The sequence below is a fragment of the Sabethes cyaneus genome, chromosome 2, assembly GCF_943734655.1.
Source record: "Sabethes cyaneus chromosome 2, idSabCyanKW18_F2, whole genome shotgun sequence".
Classification (NCBI taxonomy): domain Eukaryota; kingdom Metazoa; phylum Arthropoda; class Insecta; order Diptera; family Culicidae; genus Sabethes; species Sabethes cyaneus.
Window position 1 is genome coordinate 149,691,793 of NC_071354.1, and position 18,465 is coordinate 149,710,257.

The 18,465-nt window shown below is 40.4% G+C and overlaps 3 protein-coding genes across 4 annotated transcripts in view; all 3 read left to right on the forward strand.

Moving 5' to 3' along the window:
• Positions 1–3,859: 3,859 nt before the first annotated feature.
• LOC128733765 (FACT complex subunit spt16) lies at positions 3,860–9,050 on the forward strand. Its single transcript, XM_053827543.1, has 9 exons — positions 3,860–4,045; positions 4,132–4,395; positions 5,165–5,464; positions 5,526–6,501; positions 6,573–6,771; positions 6,824–7,690; positions 7,755–8,026; positions 8,087–8,216; positions 8,447–9,050. The coding sequence occupies exons 1-9, from the start codon at positions 3,977–3,979 to the stop codon at positions 8,616–8,618; spliced, it is 3,249 nt and encodes a 1,082-aa protein (XP_053683518.1). The 5' UTR covers positions 3,860–3,976; the 3' UTR covers positions 8,619–9,050.
• A 2,946-nt stretch (positions 9,051–11,996) lies between these two features.
• LOC128738578 (protein nutcracker) lies at positions 11,997–13,539 on the forward strand. Its single transcript, XM_053833825.1, has 2 exons — positions 11,997–12,580; positions 12,776–13,539. Exons 1-2 carry the CDS (start codon positions 12,472–12,474, stop codon positions 13,513–13,515), a joined length of 849 nt encoding a protein of 282 aa, XP_053689800.1. The 5' UTR covers positions 11,997–12,471; the 3' UTR covers positions 13,516–13,539.
• Positions 13,540–14,165: 626 nt separating this feature from the next.
• The window catches only part of LOC128738577 (phosphatase and actin regulator 4), a 214,853-nt gene continuing 210,553 nt past the window's right edge, over positions 14,166–18,465 (forward strand). The window contains exons 1-2 of one of the 2 annotated variants that reach the window (XM_053833823.1): positions 14,166–14,211; positions 17,614–18,324. The gene's annotated coding sequence lies outside the window, so the exon portion shown is untranslated. Of the gene's footprint in view, positions 14,212–17,246; positions 17,490–17,613; positions 18,325–18,465 lie in introns of those variants that run through there. The other variant, XM_053833824.1, reaches the window with a different exon arrangement.

Consider the following 18,465-nt stretch of genomic DNA (forward strand, 5'->3'; position numbering starts at 1 on the left):
AATTGGTAATTTTTCTCTTTGCTCGTCTGTAGACCAAATCAAGGTGACGTCATCTGGCAGATACTGGCGCCCTTGTTTACAAACATACCGCAGAGTCCAAAAAAGTTTCAGCCGTTTAAACGGCAAGTTTGTTATTTAAACCGAGTTTAAACAGCATTAGGACTAAATTTAAAAGCCATTATGCCTGTAAAATGTTAAAACACACGCTACATTCGCTATAAACGGAAAGGAAAGTTTTCCAAAATGTAAACAAGGGCGCCAGTATCTGTCAATTGACGGTATGATGATTTGGTCTGTAGATTATCTACCGTCTGTAGACCATCACTGAAGGTCCAGACACAATAGACCAAATCAAGGTGACGTCATCTGGCAGATACTGGCGCCCTTGTTTACAAACAGACCGCAGAATCCAAAAAAGTTTCATATGTTTAAACGGCAAGTTTGTTGTTTAAATCGAGTTTAAACAGCATTAGGATTAAATTCAAAAGCCATTTTGCCTGTAAAATGTTAAAAAACACGCTACATTCGCTATAAACGGAAAGGAAAGTTTTCCAACATGTAAACAAGGGCGCCAGTATCTGTCAATTGACGGTATGATGATTTGGTCTATAGACCAAATCAAGGTGACGTCATCTGGCAGATACTGGCGCCCTTGTTTACAAACAGCCGCAGAGTCCAAAAAAGTTTTAGCTGTTTAAAAGGCAAGTTTGTTGTTTAAACCGAGTTTAAACAGCATTAGGACTAAATTTAAAGGCCATTATGCCTGTAAAATGTTAAAAAACACGCTGCATTCGCTATAAACGGAAAGGAAAGTTTTCCAAAATGTAAACAAGGGCGCCAGTATCTGTCAATTGACGGTATGATGATTTGGTCTATAGACCAGAGATGCCAGGTGATTTTTTGAAAAGTCTTCACGAATCAATGAAAAATGTCTTCATTTGTCTGCTTTCGGCTTTCCGCCCATTTAAATTGCATTCGCTATGTAAGCACAAATCGATCTCTTGTACTCTTATGGAACTGCCATATGGAAAGTCTGTGAAGATTTCTCGCGTAACTTTTCAAAAGGACCTAAGTAACAATGAGAGATTCTCTTTGTGCCTCTTTTCTTTCGGTTGCCACGCCGATGCAAATGCACTTTAAAACATCAGCCTGGCATAAATCGGTTGCTGGTGTCACTACCTACCTAATCGTCAAGAAAACTTATTGAAATGCATTTATGTCGACATAATAATCGGAAGAGAGGAAGACCAAAGAGAATCTTTCAATGTTACTTAGGTCCTTTTGAAAAGTTACGCGAGATTTGGTGCAAAGTTTTGTCTATCCTTTTCACTCTTTAACAAACCTGTGCACAGACTTCACAAATAGAACAAACTTGGTGTTCGGATACGAACCAATTTTCTGTAGCAACCGATTATTTTTCGGTAATGCTCAAACTGCAATATATTTAAATTAAAACAAATTTTCAAAATATATACATTTAACTTACAAGAAGTGGTTTTACGTTTTCCGCTAACACTTTCTTCCTATCCTACGCTTGCTACAATTTATGGTTTGGCAATACGTTTTGTGCCTAAGGTCAACTTGGGGTGAGCTACCCTACTAGTAATTTCCGCGGCTGCGAATGCAGAGATTCGATCTGGTAAGTATACTTTTTTACACTTTTGTTTTATTTGTTTTAGACTACTTACAACGGATTTACGGTTGGTTACGTTGATTATTCTTTACAGGTAAGTATCCCAGGCTACTATGGTATTTCGACGGTTGCTATATCTGCAGGTAAGTATAAACAGGTATTGTTTACATTTTGGTATACATTAATTTCACTGCATAACTTGTTCCTTACCACTCAAAACACTAACTTCTACCACTTATCAGGCGCTGTTTCGCGAACCCGGTGCTATTTCGCACGTTGAAAATGGTAAATAGTCGATATTAATCAGAATTAGCTTTGAAACACTTTCTATTTGTTTTTCAGAACACTTTTGCGATGGCGTTTTTTATTTATCTTCGCTCTTCTTTTACCCTCTAACCAACATAAACGTCATAAGCGATGTTGGCAGTGTTGCCATATATGCGGTATCGTAACACTTGGGAAGGTGGCAGCACCGTTTCGCGCACATAGCGAATGGTGAAGACATGTCTTCAAGTGAAGACATTTCACTTTTTTGTAACAAAAATGTCTTCAAAATGAAGCCATGTCTTCACTTCTGGCATCTTTGCTATAGATCAAATCATTATACCATCAATTGACAGATACTGACGCCCTTGTTTACATTTTGGAAAATTTTCCTTTTCGTTTATAGCGAATGTAGCGTGTGTTTTAACATTTTAAAGGTATAATGGCGTTTTAAATGTATCCTAATGCTGTTTAAAACAACAAACTTGCCGTTTAACAGCTGAAACTTTTTTGGACTCTGCGGTCTGTTTGTAAACAAGGGCGCCAGTATCTGCCAGATGACGTCATCTTGATTTGGTCTATTGGCGATGCCAGCAGTGAAAGAGATTTCGTAGGCTGCTCACACTTACAGGAAATCTCGTGCCGAACTGTCAACGCGTGAGTGTTGACAAAAGCAAAAATAGTTCCCTTTCTTTTTTTCTCACGCAAAACCCTGAACAATATCAGCAACGCTGGCAAGGCCAATGCATATACGGATTTTACTATTATTTATTGTCAATTGCAAGGAAAATTGTACCATCCAAAGTGCGATATCGCTCATAAAAGTGCTATTTTGCATTAAATCGTTTCGGTATCGTCGGCGCACTTTTTCGTTATCTTCCAAGCAATAAGTGCGCCGACGATACCGAAACGATTTAATGCAAAATAGCACTTTTATGAGCGATATCGCACTTTGGATGGTACAATTTTCCTTGCAATTGACAATATTATAAAATCCGTATAAATACATTGTGTCTGCGGCTTGCTTGGCGGTCCGTTACGATACGTTGCCGATGATGTTCGCTGACGGTCCGTGTGTTCCAGCTTTAAGTTTGACGTAACAGTTTTTAACACAAACACCTTTTCGGCCTTTTCGCGTTGACGAAGTTGCTGATAATATTGTTCACGAGTTTTGCATTAGAAAAAAGGGAGGGAAGTATTTTTGTCATCACCCACACGTTGACAGTTCGGCATGAGATTTTCTGTAAGTGCGAGCAGCCTATATGAAATCTCTGTTACTGCCGTCACCATGATTTAGTTTTGTTTTGGCGCCTCTTGCTTGAATGATGAATCTGTTGATCGGATTGATTGCGTTGATTGGGGGTTGATTACTGTGGTGATGGCGACATTTTCACAAATTATTTATTTGTTGATTTTTCTGCCGAATGCCTTAATAATAATTACTCAAATAAAGTCGATTGCAAATTAACACAGCTACAAGTTTTTTTTCTATCTCAAACGACAACCGGCACTTAAAACACCGGTTTTGCAAATTGGGGGAAAAGATCCTAAGAAATCTTTCATTCTCTTTCTTGCGCAATACTTTTACTATCTGCGTTTCGTTTCACACACATCATCAGGACACTATGCAACCAGGGTTGCCAGACAAGAAAATGTCTTTGAAATAAAAACAATTTTTCTTTCAAACGAATAACTTGTACATTATTCCATTTACAGCTTTTGATGACTGAGATTCCGTAAATTAAAAAAATCGCTGCGAAAAATTTTTCACGATGCACACAAACCACTAATACGACTAATACAGTCAAATATTAGCAATCCTTATTTCAGAATAATAAACTTTGTTTTTCATTTCAAAACTTTAGTTGCTTGGGAAAGCGTGTTTTTTATATTAAAGTTGGCAACTTTGCATCGCCGTCACCGTCGCCATATTGTTATTTTGGCTGCAAGTTGCCCTCGGAGCAGTTGAGTTTTCTGGTTGCTTTCTAACGCGTGAGAAAAGTGCGAAAATTTATTGTAATCAATCGTCAATTAACGTTTTCCTGATTTGTTGTTCATTGAAGCATTAAAGTTTCTGAAATGTCGAATATTGTTCTAGATAAAGACAGTTTTTATAGGCGGATAAAGCGTTTGTACGCAAATTGGAAGGTAAGTCCCGGCTTTGTTTTCAACGCTTACGCATTTCCTGCTGGCAGGAAAATTAGCATGTTAGTAAGAAATACATGAAATTTCAGGAGCCGGAATTTGCGCACGATGACTCGCTTTCGAAAGTTGACTGTATATTGACGGCGGTCGGAGCGGATGAGGAAACAATATACAGTAAATCGACTTCGCTCCAGACATGGCTGCTGGGCTACGAGTTGACGGATACGATCACTTTGTTATGTGAAAAGGCAATTTACTTCTTGACGAGTAAGAAAAAGATCGATTTTCTGAAACCGATCGACAGGGAAGGCGAAGAAAATGTGCCTGCTGTTAAACTTCTTGTTCGTGATAAGGTTAGTATAAAAAGAAATATAGGATATGCGTGCTTTCAATTTTGTACTGTTCTTGGACTGTATTATAAACCCAAATTTGATCACTACTGCAATCCATTCGAAAATCGTCTTGCCTGATAACTATGTATGTTGGAAAGACTTCCGTTACAAAAAAAATGTTCCTTTTTTTTGTGCAACTTTTTACAATCGTTCCGCAGAATCCATCTCCACTTGACACATTCCAGCGTTACGGGACACAATTAGTACCATTTGTTACCGTGTGACCTCCCAGTTGGCTTCGAGGTATGACGCTGGCCTAATAAGCCAGTCGTCGTATGTTCGAATCTCGACTGGGAGAGGCTGTTAGAGTCAATAGGATCATAGCAACTGGCCCTGCAATTGTCCTGCACTCTAACAGCTTGGCTGCGAAGTCTGTCGTAAAACAGAAGATCAAGTTTCGATAACGGAATGTAGTACCTAGGCTGTTACCGTGTGAATTATCTCCGGTTTCACCAATTTTTTGGTAAATACCTTGTAAAATAATTGTTTAAAGAGTACTTTACTACCCTTCCACTAGAATGCAAGGGTTTTGATGAAACAGGAACCGATCTGCATAATAGGGATAGTGTCCCGTAACGCTGGAATGGGTCACTTGTTTTTGATAGATCATTGGCAGTGAGTAAGGACAACATGCATTGAATATGTACACTTACACCACACTCTGTACTTCACTTGCTAAAATACTTGATGTAATGCGCCTTAAAATAATTTCTTTAATTTATCACCTCAGAATGACAAGGATATGGCAAATTTCGAAAAATTATTGGAAGCGATGAAATCGTCTAAAAATGGTAAAACCTTAGGAGTATTTACAAAGGATAAGTTCCCGGGCAGCTTTTGTGAATCATGGCGCGCATTTGTGAAGGATAAAAATTTCGAAAATGTGGACATAAGTGTCGCCATCGGGTATATAATGTGTGCCAAGGAGGACCCAGAAGTGATCACGATCAAAAAGGCTTGTTTGGTCACTGTGGATGTGTTTAACAAGTATCTCAAGGATCACATTATGGAGATTATCGACGCGGATAAGGTTTGTACGATGTGAGGCATAAGTTACGTTTTTTTAATGATCGTAAATTGCGTCCTTTTAGAAAGTCAAACATCAGAAATTGTCTGAAGGTGTCGAGCAGGCATTGACCGATAAAAAGTACGTTACTGGTGTAGACATCAACCAACTGGACATGTGCTATCCGCCATTGATCCAATCAGGAGGTAATTACAATTTAAAATTTAGCGCTGAAAATGATAAGGCATATTTGCACTTTGGAGCAATTATTTGTGCCCTTGGAGCCCGCTATAAATCCTACTGTTCCAACATTGTCCGCACGTTACTGGTTAACCCAACGGAAACAATGCAAAAACATTATACCTTCTTATTGAACTTGGAGGAGGAACTGTTAAAGGTAATGGTGGTAGGCAAGAAGCTTTCTGAAGTATACGAAGCAGGTATGGAATATGCGAAAAAAGAGGAGCCAAAATTGGTGGAAAAGTTGACTAAGACTTTTGGGTTTGCCGTCGGCTTGGAGTTTCGAGAGAACTCTATGATCATCGGACCAAAGTGCGTAGCGGTGCTGAAGAAAGGTATGACTTTTAGCGTGAATGTTGGTCTCTCTGGATTGGAAAACAAGAGTGCCGCTGACAAGGAGTCAAAGATTTATGCGCTATTTGTTGGTGATACGGTTCTGGTGAATGAAGACGCGCCCGCTAGTGTATTAACGCAATCCAAAAAGAAAATCAAGAACATTGGTATCTTTTTGAAGGATGATGAAGAGGAAGATGAAGAAGAAGAGGAAAAAACGAAAAAAGCTCCAGAGATTTTGGGGCGCAGTGGCAAGCGATCAACAGTATTGGAGAGTAAGCTGCGTAACGAGCAAAACTCAGAGGAAAAACGAAAGCAGCATCAGAAAGAACTGGCCGATGCTTTAAATGAGAAGGCTAAAGAGCGTTTAGCCAAGCAGGGAGGAGGAAAAGAAGCTGAAAAAGTGCGAAAATCTACCGTATCATACAAGGGTGGTATCAACCAAATGCCACGTGAGCCGGAAGTGAAAGAGCTTAAACTTTTTGTTGGTTAGTGAAAGTTTGCAAGTTTCAATTTTGGGTTTAAATTTTTGTATTCATATCGTTTCATCTTATTTCAGATCGTAAATATGAAACCGTCATCATGCCCATTTTTGGTGTTCCAGTTCCGTTCCACATTTCGACCATAAAAAATATTTCTCAATCGGTAGAAGGCGATTACACATATTTGCGTATTAACTTTTTCCATCCGGGTGCGACAATGGGCCGTAACGAAGGCGGGATGTATCCAAATCCCGATGCAACCTTTGTGAAAGAAGTGTGAGTAGAAAAATATATCTTCTATTCTTTTGCTTGAGTTTAATCTTTGCAGAACATACCGTTCGACTAACACAAAGGAACCGGGCGAAATCAATGCTCCTTCCACTAACTTGAACACGGCATTCCGCTTGATAAAGGAAGTTCAGAAACGATTCAAAACACGTGAAGCGGAGGAACGTGAAAAAGAAGATTTGGTTAAGCAGGATACTTTGGTACTGTCGCAGAATAAGGGTAATCCTAAGCTCAAAGATCTGTACATCAGACCGAATATTGTTAGCAAACGCATGACCGGTTCGTTGGAGGCACACATCAACGGCTTCCGCTACACATCGGTTAGAGGTGACAAAGTAGACGTCTTGTACAACAACATCAAAAGCTCCTTCTTCCAACCATGTGATGGTGAAATGATCATTCTACTACATTTTCATCTGAAACATGCCATTCTCTTCGGTAAGAAAAAGCACCTGGATGTGCAATTCTACACGGAAGTCGGTGAAATTACGACCGATCTGGGAAAACACCAGCATATGCACGATCGCGACGATTTGGCTGCAGAACAGGCGGAACGTGAACTGAGGCATAAGCTAAAGACAGCTTTCAAAAGCTTTTGTGAAAAAGTAGAAGCCATGACTAAACAGCAAATTGAGTTCGATACTCCCTTCCGGGATCTAGGCTTCCCTGGTGCTCCTTTCCGCAGTACTGTGCTACTCCAGCCGACATCCGGTTCACTGGTAAATCTAACCGAGTGGCCTCCATTTGTCATCACACTGGAGGACGTGGAACTAGTACACTTTGAACGTGTTCAATTCCATTTGAGAAATTTTGATATGGTATTCGTTTTTAAAAATTACCACCAAAAAATAGCGATGGTGAACGCAATCCCGATGAACATGCTGGACCACGTTAAAGAATGGTTAAAGTAAATATCACCTACTGGAGGATCTATCTTTTTGCTACTGCTATTATAATTTGTATACTTTCAGTTCCTGCGATATCCGTTACTCAGAAGGTATCATTTCGCTGAATTGGGCAAAGATTATGAAAACCATCACGGATGATCCTGAAGGCTTTTTCGAAACTGGTGGTTGGAATTTCCTTGATCCGGAATCGGATGACGAAAACCAAGCAGATGATGATTCCGAAGACGAGGAAGACGATGCCTATGAACCGACCGATGACGATGATGAAGAGGAATCTGACGACTCAGAGGACTATTCGGAAGCGTCCGAAGATGACGACAGTGGCAGTGAAGAAGGTAGTTTTTTTACGTTTAGTGTTTAAACTTGATTCTGAAACGCTTTTTTGAATTCACTAGATCTTGGTTCGGAAGAAGAATCTGGCAAGGATTGGTCCGATTTGGAACGTGAAGCTGCAGAAGAAGACAGAAATCGCGATAAGGATGACTACGATGACAGCAGGCATTCCAAGAAGCGTTCTCATCATAGGTAAGTGTTTTGCCACATTCATCCTCATGTAGGATCCACTGCTAATACGCCTTATTTACGTATTTATCTGCCAACCGGCTTCAGACGTGATCGAGGAGTAACATCTTCCTCGATCAAAAAGAAGCGACAAGAAGCATCCAGGTTTGACAGCTCAGCTTTTAATATTCAAATAACAAAACAAAACCTAGTCATATTTTGAGATAAATCAATGAACTTTTTTTTCTCTGCAGCTCATCGAAAAGCAGCAGTCGTGACAAGCACAAGGACAAACATCGTAGCAGTGGTAAGCACAGCAGCAGCAACGACAAACACAAGAGCAGCAGTAGCAGCAGTCACAAGCGATCTCGGGATGACTCCAGAGAGAATTCGCATCATCACAAGAGCAAAAAGTCCAGAAAATAAACAACTCATCCGCGACTACAGCCTAAATCATAACATTGTTTACTTTCTTTCACATTAGTGTACAAGTGTTTTAGCCAGAGCCCAAGGTGAATTAAGCGGAATATTTGTACAACTTTTGTTCTACGCTTTGTTCGTTTTAATAGCGGTACAATCCGGTTATAAACTTCGATTAATTATGTGTAGTTCGTTAAGTTATCAGTTATTAAAAACGCAGACAAACAAAACATACATTCGATGCAGTTGTACAATCAATGTTTAGTCCTTAAACCTATACCAATAGGATCACCGACGCTCATAACGAGCTGTTTAAAGGAAATCTCATTTTCTCTTCTTCGCAAACATTATACAAAATATCAAAACTGCAGAATGGACGGACTCTGATCTACAAAGTAATAAGCGAATGAAATATTACGAAGATGATGGAGCACTTATAGTAATAAATGTCAATAGTATTACACAAAATCAAATATTTTTAAATTAATTGAGAAATTGTGCTGCTGCTTGTTGTTCACTTTTAATTAATTTATTAACTGTTATGTTAAATGTTGGAATTGTTAATTTTATGCTTGTTTACTTAAAAAAATTAAGGCGCATCACTAGCTTGAATTGAATTCTGACAAATATACCCCATTCAACTCCGTGGTAAGTATGGTAGAGTCGCTGAATCGGAGGGCTGGAGTAAAAACTACTACAACTACTACAGAAAAACTAATAGGCAATGAACGATGAACAAAGAAATCCGGACTGGAACAATCGGAATGCGACCATGCGACGAAAAACGACTTTGGATTGGAAACTCGCAACATGATGGAACTGCCGAGCTCTCAAGTTCCAAGGGAGCACTCGAGTGCTCTTCGGCGTATTGAAGAGCCGCATAGTCGACGTCGTAGCGCTGTACGTTGTCAGATGAACATACCATCTACCAGAACAGCGGCAACACACGTGCTGGGACAGCCACCTCCAAGAACATGGCCGTACGTAGTACCTTTTTCCAGCATAGCCTCCTAAATAAGTACATCTTGAGGTCAGTTAATCAAATAGAATCACAGATCGTCCAAGTTTTGATTGACTGTTCGGCATCGGCACTTTTCAGACATCATTGACGCCAGACTCTATCAAAACGCTAACCTTGACCACTACTTAGTGATGGTTAAGATGCGCCCAAAACTGTTCCGTTTACATTTGGTACCGACGCAAGCCTCGATTAAATATCGCACGGCTGAAGCAGCCAGTAGTCGCCGTCAACTACGCGTATTCACTCCAAGCTGCGCTATCGGAAAAGGATGAGCTGAACGAAGCCTCTCCCGAGGACTGTTGGTACACCATCACCATCACCAGCACTGTAGCGAAGAGCTCCATCGGCCACGTGGTACGGAAACAGCTGAACGACTGGTTTGACGATAAACTGTGAATGGTGATTCATGCGGAGAACGCTGCGCAAGATCAGACCGTTCTACGATACAGACAGAAGATGCAGCGTACCCAAATCTTCCGAGAAAAAGCGCTATCTGGAAGTATAAGAGTATGCATCGTTCTCAGGAAACACGGAAGTTCTATGAGAAACTGAACGGATCCCGCAAAGGCTTTGTACCGCGAGCCGAAATGTGTCGGGATAAAAATGGCAGTATTGTGACGGACGATCGTGAGATGACCGATAGGTGGAAGCAGCACTTCGAAAACACCTAAATGGCGCCTAGGCGGAGAACCATGGCCGCGGGGAAAGCAATTTCGACGGTGCAACAAACGAGAAAGAGGTGCCAGCCCCAACATATCACATAGAGAGCTTCGTCAAGGTGATGGTCTCTCATGCCTGATGTTCAACATTGCGCTACAAGGTATTATGAACCGCGAACCGGGCGGATATCAAAACGCTGGGCACGATCTTCAACAAATCTAGTCAATCCGTATGCTTTGCCGATAACATGGATATTATCGGCAGAACATCTGTGGCGGTGGCTGAACAGTACACTAGACTATAAAGCGCGAAGCAGAAAAGATTGGGTTAAAGGTAAATACGTCTAAAACAAAATACGTGCTGGCCAGCGGATCCGCGGCTGTGCAAGATGGATCGATCAGCAGCGCAGCGAGCAAGATGGTTAGACCAGTTGGAACGATATCTGGTGGAAAATACTCGGTGTCCGAGAAATTGGAGAGCGGTAGCCCACAACCGAGCTAACTTGAGAAACCTTGTTCAACAGGTTTTGTCTTAGGTCTAAAACAAAGTATATGCTGACCAGCGGAACCGAGACCAACCGACGCCGCTTGGGCAGTAGTATATTGATCGATGAAGTTGTTTACACCAGCCGTGAGATTCCAAGGCATATTATCAGCGGAAGTCGTGTATTCTAAGGGCTTCACAAGCAGTTACGCTCGAACAGACCAGGCCCCCGTACAAGGTCTGCCCTGCACAAGACGCTTATTAGACTGGGCTCGAAACGCGAATAATGTTCGAGGAGGACGAGCGTTCGGAGTTTTCGAAAGCTGAGTGCTAAGAAACAAGAAAAAAGTGCTAAGTACGATCTCCGACGGCGTAAGAGAACGAAGTATGGAGGCGAAGGATGAACCATGAATTAGCACAGCTCTATGGCGAACCCAAAGTATTCAAAAGGCGATTATAACCGGACGGAAACGATGGGATGAGCATGTTGCAGAATGCTGGAGAACTATACCCTGCAAAAATGGTCTGCTTCAAATCAGGTAGGAACCAGATGACGCAACGAGATCTGGCAGAGAGCACACGGTTTTCAAGATATTAGTGACCGGTACCTCACAACTGAGTGAATTGGAAATATTTTGTTCATCAGGCAATGTCTTAGGACAGTAAACCCAGTAAGTAATTAAGTAATCAGAAGTAACTGCTACAGTGCGTTATATATAATAATCACAGCTGTTGGAAACCCTCTAATCTTCTACCAGCCGAGGTAGCTCTTGCCGTTTCAAGGATTACTCTCCACTGTACACAATCTTGAGCTACTCGCGTCAATTCGTTGCGCATTTCGACACACGCAAGTCGGTGAAACGGCGAAGGGAAAACGGAAAGAGTCAATCTGTCACTGAGCTGGCTCCTCGCTCTCAGACCTCTCAGATCATGATAGGTCGATTTTCGATTTCCACGGATTCCACCAACATGAAAGATGAAATTTTTCTTTGCACTAACAACCCTTGCAAGTAACAGTAATAGTTGTAATAACTATAACAAAACAACACTTTACAACTGCGCCTGCATGTAACTCATTGGTCGTTAACAAGAGTGACATTGACAGTTCATAGTTTTTCGTTTGTGTGGTTTGTGTTGTGCTTCGCTTCTCGTGTGCTGCTCTTCGTACTTTTGTTTTTGGTGCATGTCTCATCATGCAGTTCTTATTCGTCATCGTCGCCGCGCATATTACAGGTGTTCCGTATTCAAGCGTATACCGTTCGTTGCTTGTTTGATTAATATTACCCATCGTTCTAAGTTCCGAAGAACCGATCCAATCGAGTCGTAACGTGTTGACCACATAAACCAATGGACAATTCGAGACCTTTGTGACCTGTGAATCAATTTTAATTAATTATTTTCAAATGTGTGGTTCGTACAATAGAAATTAGATTTTCAAGTTATCAGTGATTGTTATCGCTTATCTCTTCTTAGTAATTATCAAAAATGTGTCTTAAATGCAGAGGTATTGTAATTTGTCGTTGCAGTTTTGTGATATCGGAGTGCTAGAGAACCAATCGAAACAGGCAGAATATAAACAACTTGTTGCTTATGCTTTTTTCGGTGGTTTCGTTACATCAGCAAAAACTTTACAGTTAAAAGTGATGATTATTCTAGTTAAGATATAAACGAGCTAGTCCAGAGATCATCATTTTAATGATGGAAGCAGATTCCAACACCGGGGAAAGTTTATCTTGCTCCGACAGCTTATCTTTTTCAACGTTCCAGTCACACAACCTCGATACTGTGGTTGAAGAGAATGAAGGTTAGACACTTTATTTCTGTGTAGTGCTTTCCATTGCTTTTGTCTATTTTTCTGGAGTGGTGCTTTTGGATGAGCTAGTTTTTAAATACTTTTAAAGAAATCGATCCACTGCTGAGATTTTGTAGCTGCCATCACCAGCAAGATTTGTTCCAAAAAATCTAAACAATTACTTGTATTTTATTGCTTTCATTGCAGATGCGAGAAAAGCAAGAAATCTCAAATCGGAACTACTTGTAGAAGACAGTACAAAATCTCAGCTATCATTCTACTTGGACAGATTGCTACAACGATTCATCCATCAATGCCCCGACAAACTTGAAATTAGCCAGTTTGATATACTCTTAATGGCAATGTATTGTATTTCGTTGGAAACGGGTTTCATACCCTGGGGCCATCGAGTCGTCGAGGAAGATCAGCAAACATTTCGAGCACGTTATCCTTCATTTGATCGACGAGTTCTTTTCACGTTTTCAACTCTGGTTCCTTCTAACTTCTACAATCGGACAAGTCGCAGCTACCGGTTGAATCTTTATCTTCAAGGGTCAGAGCATCAGTGTGTATTAGTAGGGATAAGAAGCGGTGATTTTCTTTGTACGACATTCAGTGTGCCCAAGCGCATAGACGTATCAGGACGAAGCATCCTTTTACCTGTGGCACGATACGTACCTGTTGTTAATTTGCCAAAGCTAAACTTATCTTGTCAAAATTTAAAAGAACTTTCTGCCAAACTTAAAAATAACATTTTTCTTCCAATCCGTGATGAACTTTGCATCGATGCAAAGATTATAATGTACCCTTCACTGAACGGACTGCCGGATGAAGTTGTAGCAATACTGTTGCAATATCTCGATAAAAAGGCCGCTCTTCGAGTGGCGGCTAGCTGCTCTAGGTTAAGAACATTGGCATTGCACTATCGTAGACAGTTGTTTTCTTGAACTGGTCTTAAGGTTTCGGCAAATAAACAGTACATATATGTTAAGGTTTCGGTTACTAGTTAAAATGGAACAAAAAGAATATCTATGCGGGCTAGCAACCGTTTTCATTTAGCATATTTAATAGTGTACATAATTATCATATGCTTGGGTGATGAGCTGTGAATTAGTCGAATTTATAGATAGGTACTTAATATATGCTCACGTTTCTTGATGATCAGATTTTAAAATTTGTATTCTATTGTTTCCTTTAAGATAATAACTAGCTACCTAAAATCCCTATTTAAAAAATGAATGAAGTTCCAATAATCTTTGTCAAATGGTAATACCACGTATTATACGTGTATTCGAAATACAGGTCTAAATATCAAATGCCTAATCTAAGATTTTAATCTATATGCATATATTAGTGGCGGGAATAGTTACTGGGTGCGGTTTATTTGTTTGCATATATTCAAATATTTTGTGTCTTATGCATATATCGTGACGATCCACTGACACTGAAACTTTTCACAGAATCAACTGGCAGCTTAGAGCACGCTTCCGAATTGAAGACATCTGAAAGTAGCACTGACAGCGTGATTAATGAATCCTCGGATTGTTCCCATTTGCTGCAACACCAGGGAAAGTCTCCCCACGAAGGTATAATTGTCCCGTTTCGCAGAGCCAGTGAAAATTGTTACGATGGAATTGGTAGTGGTAAGTTGTGAGGGAGGCGGTTTGTAGGAAGTGATCATATTTCGGCAGACGGATTGTGCACTGGAGATTCTAAATGGGATATTACCACTGATGTTATACGAACCATTACCACTATTATACGTTATACAAAACGCAGCAAAGAATAGGATAAAGTTTGCAAAATTTCTCGAGAAAATACTTGCTTACTACCAAACTTAGGCTACCAGTCATTTGTTCAAGGTTAGTCAACTCACCTTGCATTTGTTATGAGGGAGAGAGGGTATGGTCCGGAGGGTTCAAAAGGGCATTAATATATTTTTTCTTAACCGAAGGTTTACATATGAAGCCTAGCACATTGTTCATTGGTAATTAAAGAACATTTATGATTTTTTATTAAAGTTCGCCAAAGACTTTCCGTTATTACGTTATTGGTACAATCTGAAACGACTTAAATTGCCTGAATTTGTTACACGCGAAGCCTTGAGATGACACTGCCGAACGAAGTCCCCTCGAGGACTACTGGAATAGGGTGAAAGCAGTCATCAACAGCAGAGCGGAGGTGCCATCTGGTTCGCTGAAAGGTTTCGACGGAACGACTGGTTCAACGAGGAATACCAGAGGATGTTTAACGAGAAGAATTCAGCGCGGGTCGACGCACGGGTTCCGTTAAAAACGATAATACGATATAGACACGAAACGATATAGACAGAAAAAAAGACGTCAAGCCTGATTTTTCCGGGATAAGCGCCGCCTGAAAGAAATGAAATGCGAGGAAATGGAACAGGTGTATCATTTTCAGGAAACGCGAAAATTCTATATAAAACAACGTATCCCACTAAGGCTTTGTACCACGTGCCAAAGTCTGGATAATAACGGAGAGATCTTGTGGGATGAACATGACATGAGGTGATCGACAAGTGGAAGCACCATTTCAATGTGCACCTGAATGGTGCGGAGACGGAATACCGAGACGGCAGGGGAATGACCACATCAGTACGGACTATGATGACGGTGAAGTGATCGAAACCATCAAGTGCTATGTGCTATTGAGCGATCACCATTCTCAACGCCGCCAATTAAGTGAGTTTTCTAATCATCTTTCGCCGTCTATCGCCGCTAGGAAGTAGATTCATGGATAGTTATCAAGCCGGTTTTGTGGACGGGCGATTGACAACGGACCAAATCTTTGTGTTGCGACAGGTCCTTCAAAAGTGCCTAGATACCTAGATTTCGAAGCCGCTCAAGATACCAGCGACCGTGAAAAGTTATAGATGACAACGGCTTTGCCATAAGGCTGGCAAGACTGGTTAAGTCCACGATGGATAGTGTACAGCGCTATGTGAGGATATCAGGCGCGTTTGCAAGCCCGATAACGATCAAGATTTCGGCAAAATTTTACCGAACTCGGTGCTTTTTTAAGTGTGCATCATATAAAAACGAAAAATTATGCACCAAAAATAGAATGCAGCATCGGGACTTTGCTTTATTTGCATTTCGCATAGATGTACCCTGCAAACAATAACAATTTCAAAAAAGTAGATTTCCCGTCTGCTTTTTTTCATGTTGAATTTTTGGTATGGAACAGAATGACCCTTCTGTTCCGCGTTATAGTGGTCTGTGTACATGGGACTTATTAATAATCGGTATTCATTTTAGATTTCAAAACTACGTTGGAACACGATGTTCGACTTCTACATTCTACTCGTTAAACCCTTTCATCTGATATCCATATTGTGGGGATTTTGTATTATTTCCAGTCATATGCGGTAATTTTTAAAAAACCGTAAGTCGCCATCTTTGAGTCCAAAATGGCGTGAGAACACGATATTCCATACCCAGTCTTTATATTCTTACAGCAATACCCATTTCATAGGGATTTTATATCATTTATTGACATTTACAAATCCCATGGATATAGACCACTATGTTGCGGAATGTTTTCGGAATTGTTGTAGATAATTGTAGATGTTGTAGAATATGAAATCATTGTGGTTTATGTAGATTGGTATGAATAAATCGCATATTTTGACAAAACCTGAGATTTTTATGTATTCTCATGTTAAATCACTTTATACCCTGCACATTAGAATACTTGATTTGGAGAGAATTGAATGAAATTTTTTATAGTTTTTTAGACAATTGCGTCACCCGCAAAATTTGCTGAATGGTCAATAGACCACTATATTATTCGGAACGGCTCATATACTGATACTGAAGATTCGAATCCTACGTCCAACGTTCAACGGTCTTTTTGTACGTGTCATCGATGAGTTATGACCCTCAGCTACAGTTTCATGTTTGATCTGTGTGAAAAACAATGATAAACTAAGGAATGGTCGAAGAATAGCTTTGAGGTTAGCGAAGATAGCAGGTAGGCGACAGGCAGCTGCGTCTTTCAAGTTCGGCTAGATTTTCCTCCAAGCGACGCAAAACTTTGATGAAATTTTGCTGGGATAGGAATTCTACATAAGCAAATAAAAAAATCGTTCTAGTCATCGGACCATACCTCACCCACTTACGTTCTCTATTGAGATTCCAAGCATAAAATGTGATAAGCGATGAGTAATCGTATATTTTAAAACGGTATTTTTGAATAATTTGTGTGTTTACACTGTACAGTATGTACTCCAATAAGCATTTTATATGAATAATGGCTTATTCAATTGTCATGTAGCTAATATTCGAAAAGTAGTGCTGAGTAAACTATTGAGCAACATAAAATCTATGTTTAATGTTTGCTCGGACTTAACTAAATTTTATTTCCAGAAAAATAAATGTTTGTAGTTCCGCATCATTATTTAATCACCGCTTCATGCATCATAACAGATTATAAACAGATAACGCATGTAATGCTGAAACAAAAGTAACGTTGCTAATATTGTTTTGGTACTGGGACTAAGTTTGAAAGCTGCCAATTCGTGATTCGTAATTTACTGCCCGACCCTGGTACTCTTTTTGATGGAGAAGAGCGAGTAACTGAACAGCAAAAGAGAGCTGAAGCATCTAAATTCCGCTAGCGCTGTAGTTGTGTCAGTTCAGTCGTCAGCCGTCGTCCGTACGTTGTGTAGATGCAGGAAAAGGTTTGAGTTTAGTGCAGAGTGTTTCGAAGAAAGGCAAATACTTTTTGTGTTCTGTCGGATTGATTGCTCCAGCCAGCAGCAGCAGAAGAAGGAGCCCCCAGCCGAAGAAGAGGGTGGGGTAACATTTGCCAACGCAGAAAAAGTTCCGCAGATATTTTTGCGACCACGGCAAGCTGCAGCTTGGTGCAGTGTTTACTTGAATACCAGGGAATCGGTGAGGTGAATTTCGAAGAATAATTGCATTGGCTTGTGTGCCTAAATGGTATTTTTAGGGCATAATCCACAAGGGCACAGTGCGAATGTTTGTATACATCACCAATTATTGTGTGTGGTGCAATTGTAGGAGAAGAAAAATGGAAAAATATGTGTGATAGTACTCCAAGCCTGCAAGTGCTCCCGTCTGACGAAAAAATTTTGCCGTTGAAAAAGAAAAAGCTGAAAGGTGGAAATTCTGATAGTGTCTGCTAGGAAGATTCGGGTATAATTGAAAAAAAGTGAGCTTTCTACCGAAAGAAATATTTAAATCGCAGAGAAATTTTCTGAGGTGTGGCGAGAATCAGACAAAAGTTAAGCTTTGATAAATCCGGAGGATTTACTTTCAGTCTGAAAAATGAAAAAGTGAAAAGATGCTGTAGTTGTGCGAATGGCATGTCAAGTGATTAGAGTATCGAAAAGGGGGTTTTCTTAATGAAGAATGATGTGAAGTATTGTAATGAGAAGGCAATTTGCATGCGTGAAGCTCGTTTAGCTGAAGAACTGAATTTTCTGGACAGCAATGTGTGTAAAGGGGAGCTATAAGTGAAGAAGATGGAGAAGGTGCTTCATTCATCAGCGCAACAACAGTGATCGTCAGCCGCAGTAGCAAGAGCAACACCAGCAGCAGCAGCCTTCGTCAGTGTACAAAACCGTACAAACGTAGTGCCAGGTTGGGACGGGTTGAGTAGAAGGAGAGAATCCGATAAATACACACGAAGCGGGACCGACTGAAGGAGCCCAAAGCAAGCAACGGATCGTAAATAGCGTGGCAGAGTCGGCAATGGAGCTGTAAGCATGTGTAAGTGGCTTTATTATACATATTTTCTGATCAAACCTTTTATTTACTAGGGTGACCGATGGTGGCGCGGAGAAATTAAAAACTACAAACGCTTTATTTTAAATGAGCCTCTGAATTATATTATACAGCGCCATTACGATT

What these genes read in the sequence shown, in the direction of transcription:
- LOC128733765 (XM_053827543.1), top strand. Translation starts at nt 3,977, where the DNA reads ATGTCGAATATTGTTCTAGATAAAGACAGTTTTTATAGGCGGATAAAG. An exon ending in GTTTGTACGCAAATTGGAAG is followed by an intron (nt 4,046 to 4,131) that starts GTAAGTCCCGGC and finishes ATGAAATTTCAG; the next exon opens with GAGCCGGAATTTGCGCACGA. An exon ending in GCAACCTTTGTGAAAGAAGT is followed by an intron (nt 6,772 to 6,823) that starts GTGAGTAGAAAA and finishes TAATCTTTGCAG; the next exon opens with AACATACCGTTCGACTAACA.
- LOC128738578 (XM_053833825.1), top strand. Translation starts at nt 12,472, where the DNA reads ATGATGGAAGCAGATTCCAACACCGGGGAAAGTTTATCTTGCTCCGAC. An exon ending in TGTGGTTGAAGAGAATGAAG is followed by an intron (nt 12,581 to 12,775) that starts GTTAGACACTTT and finishes CTTTCATTGCAG; the next exon opens with ATGCGAGAAAAGCAAGAAAT.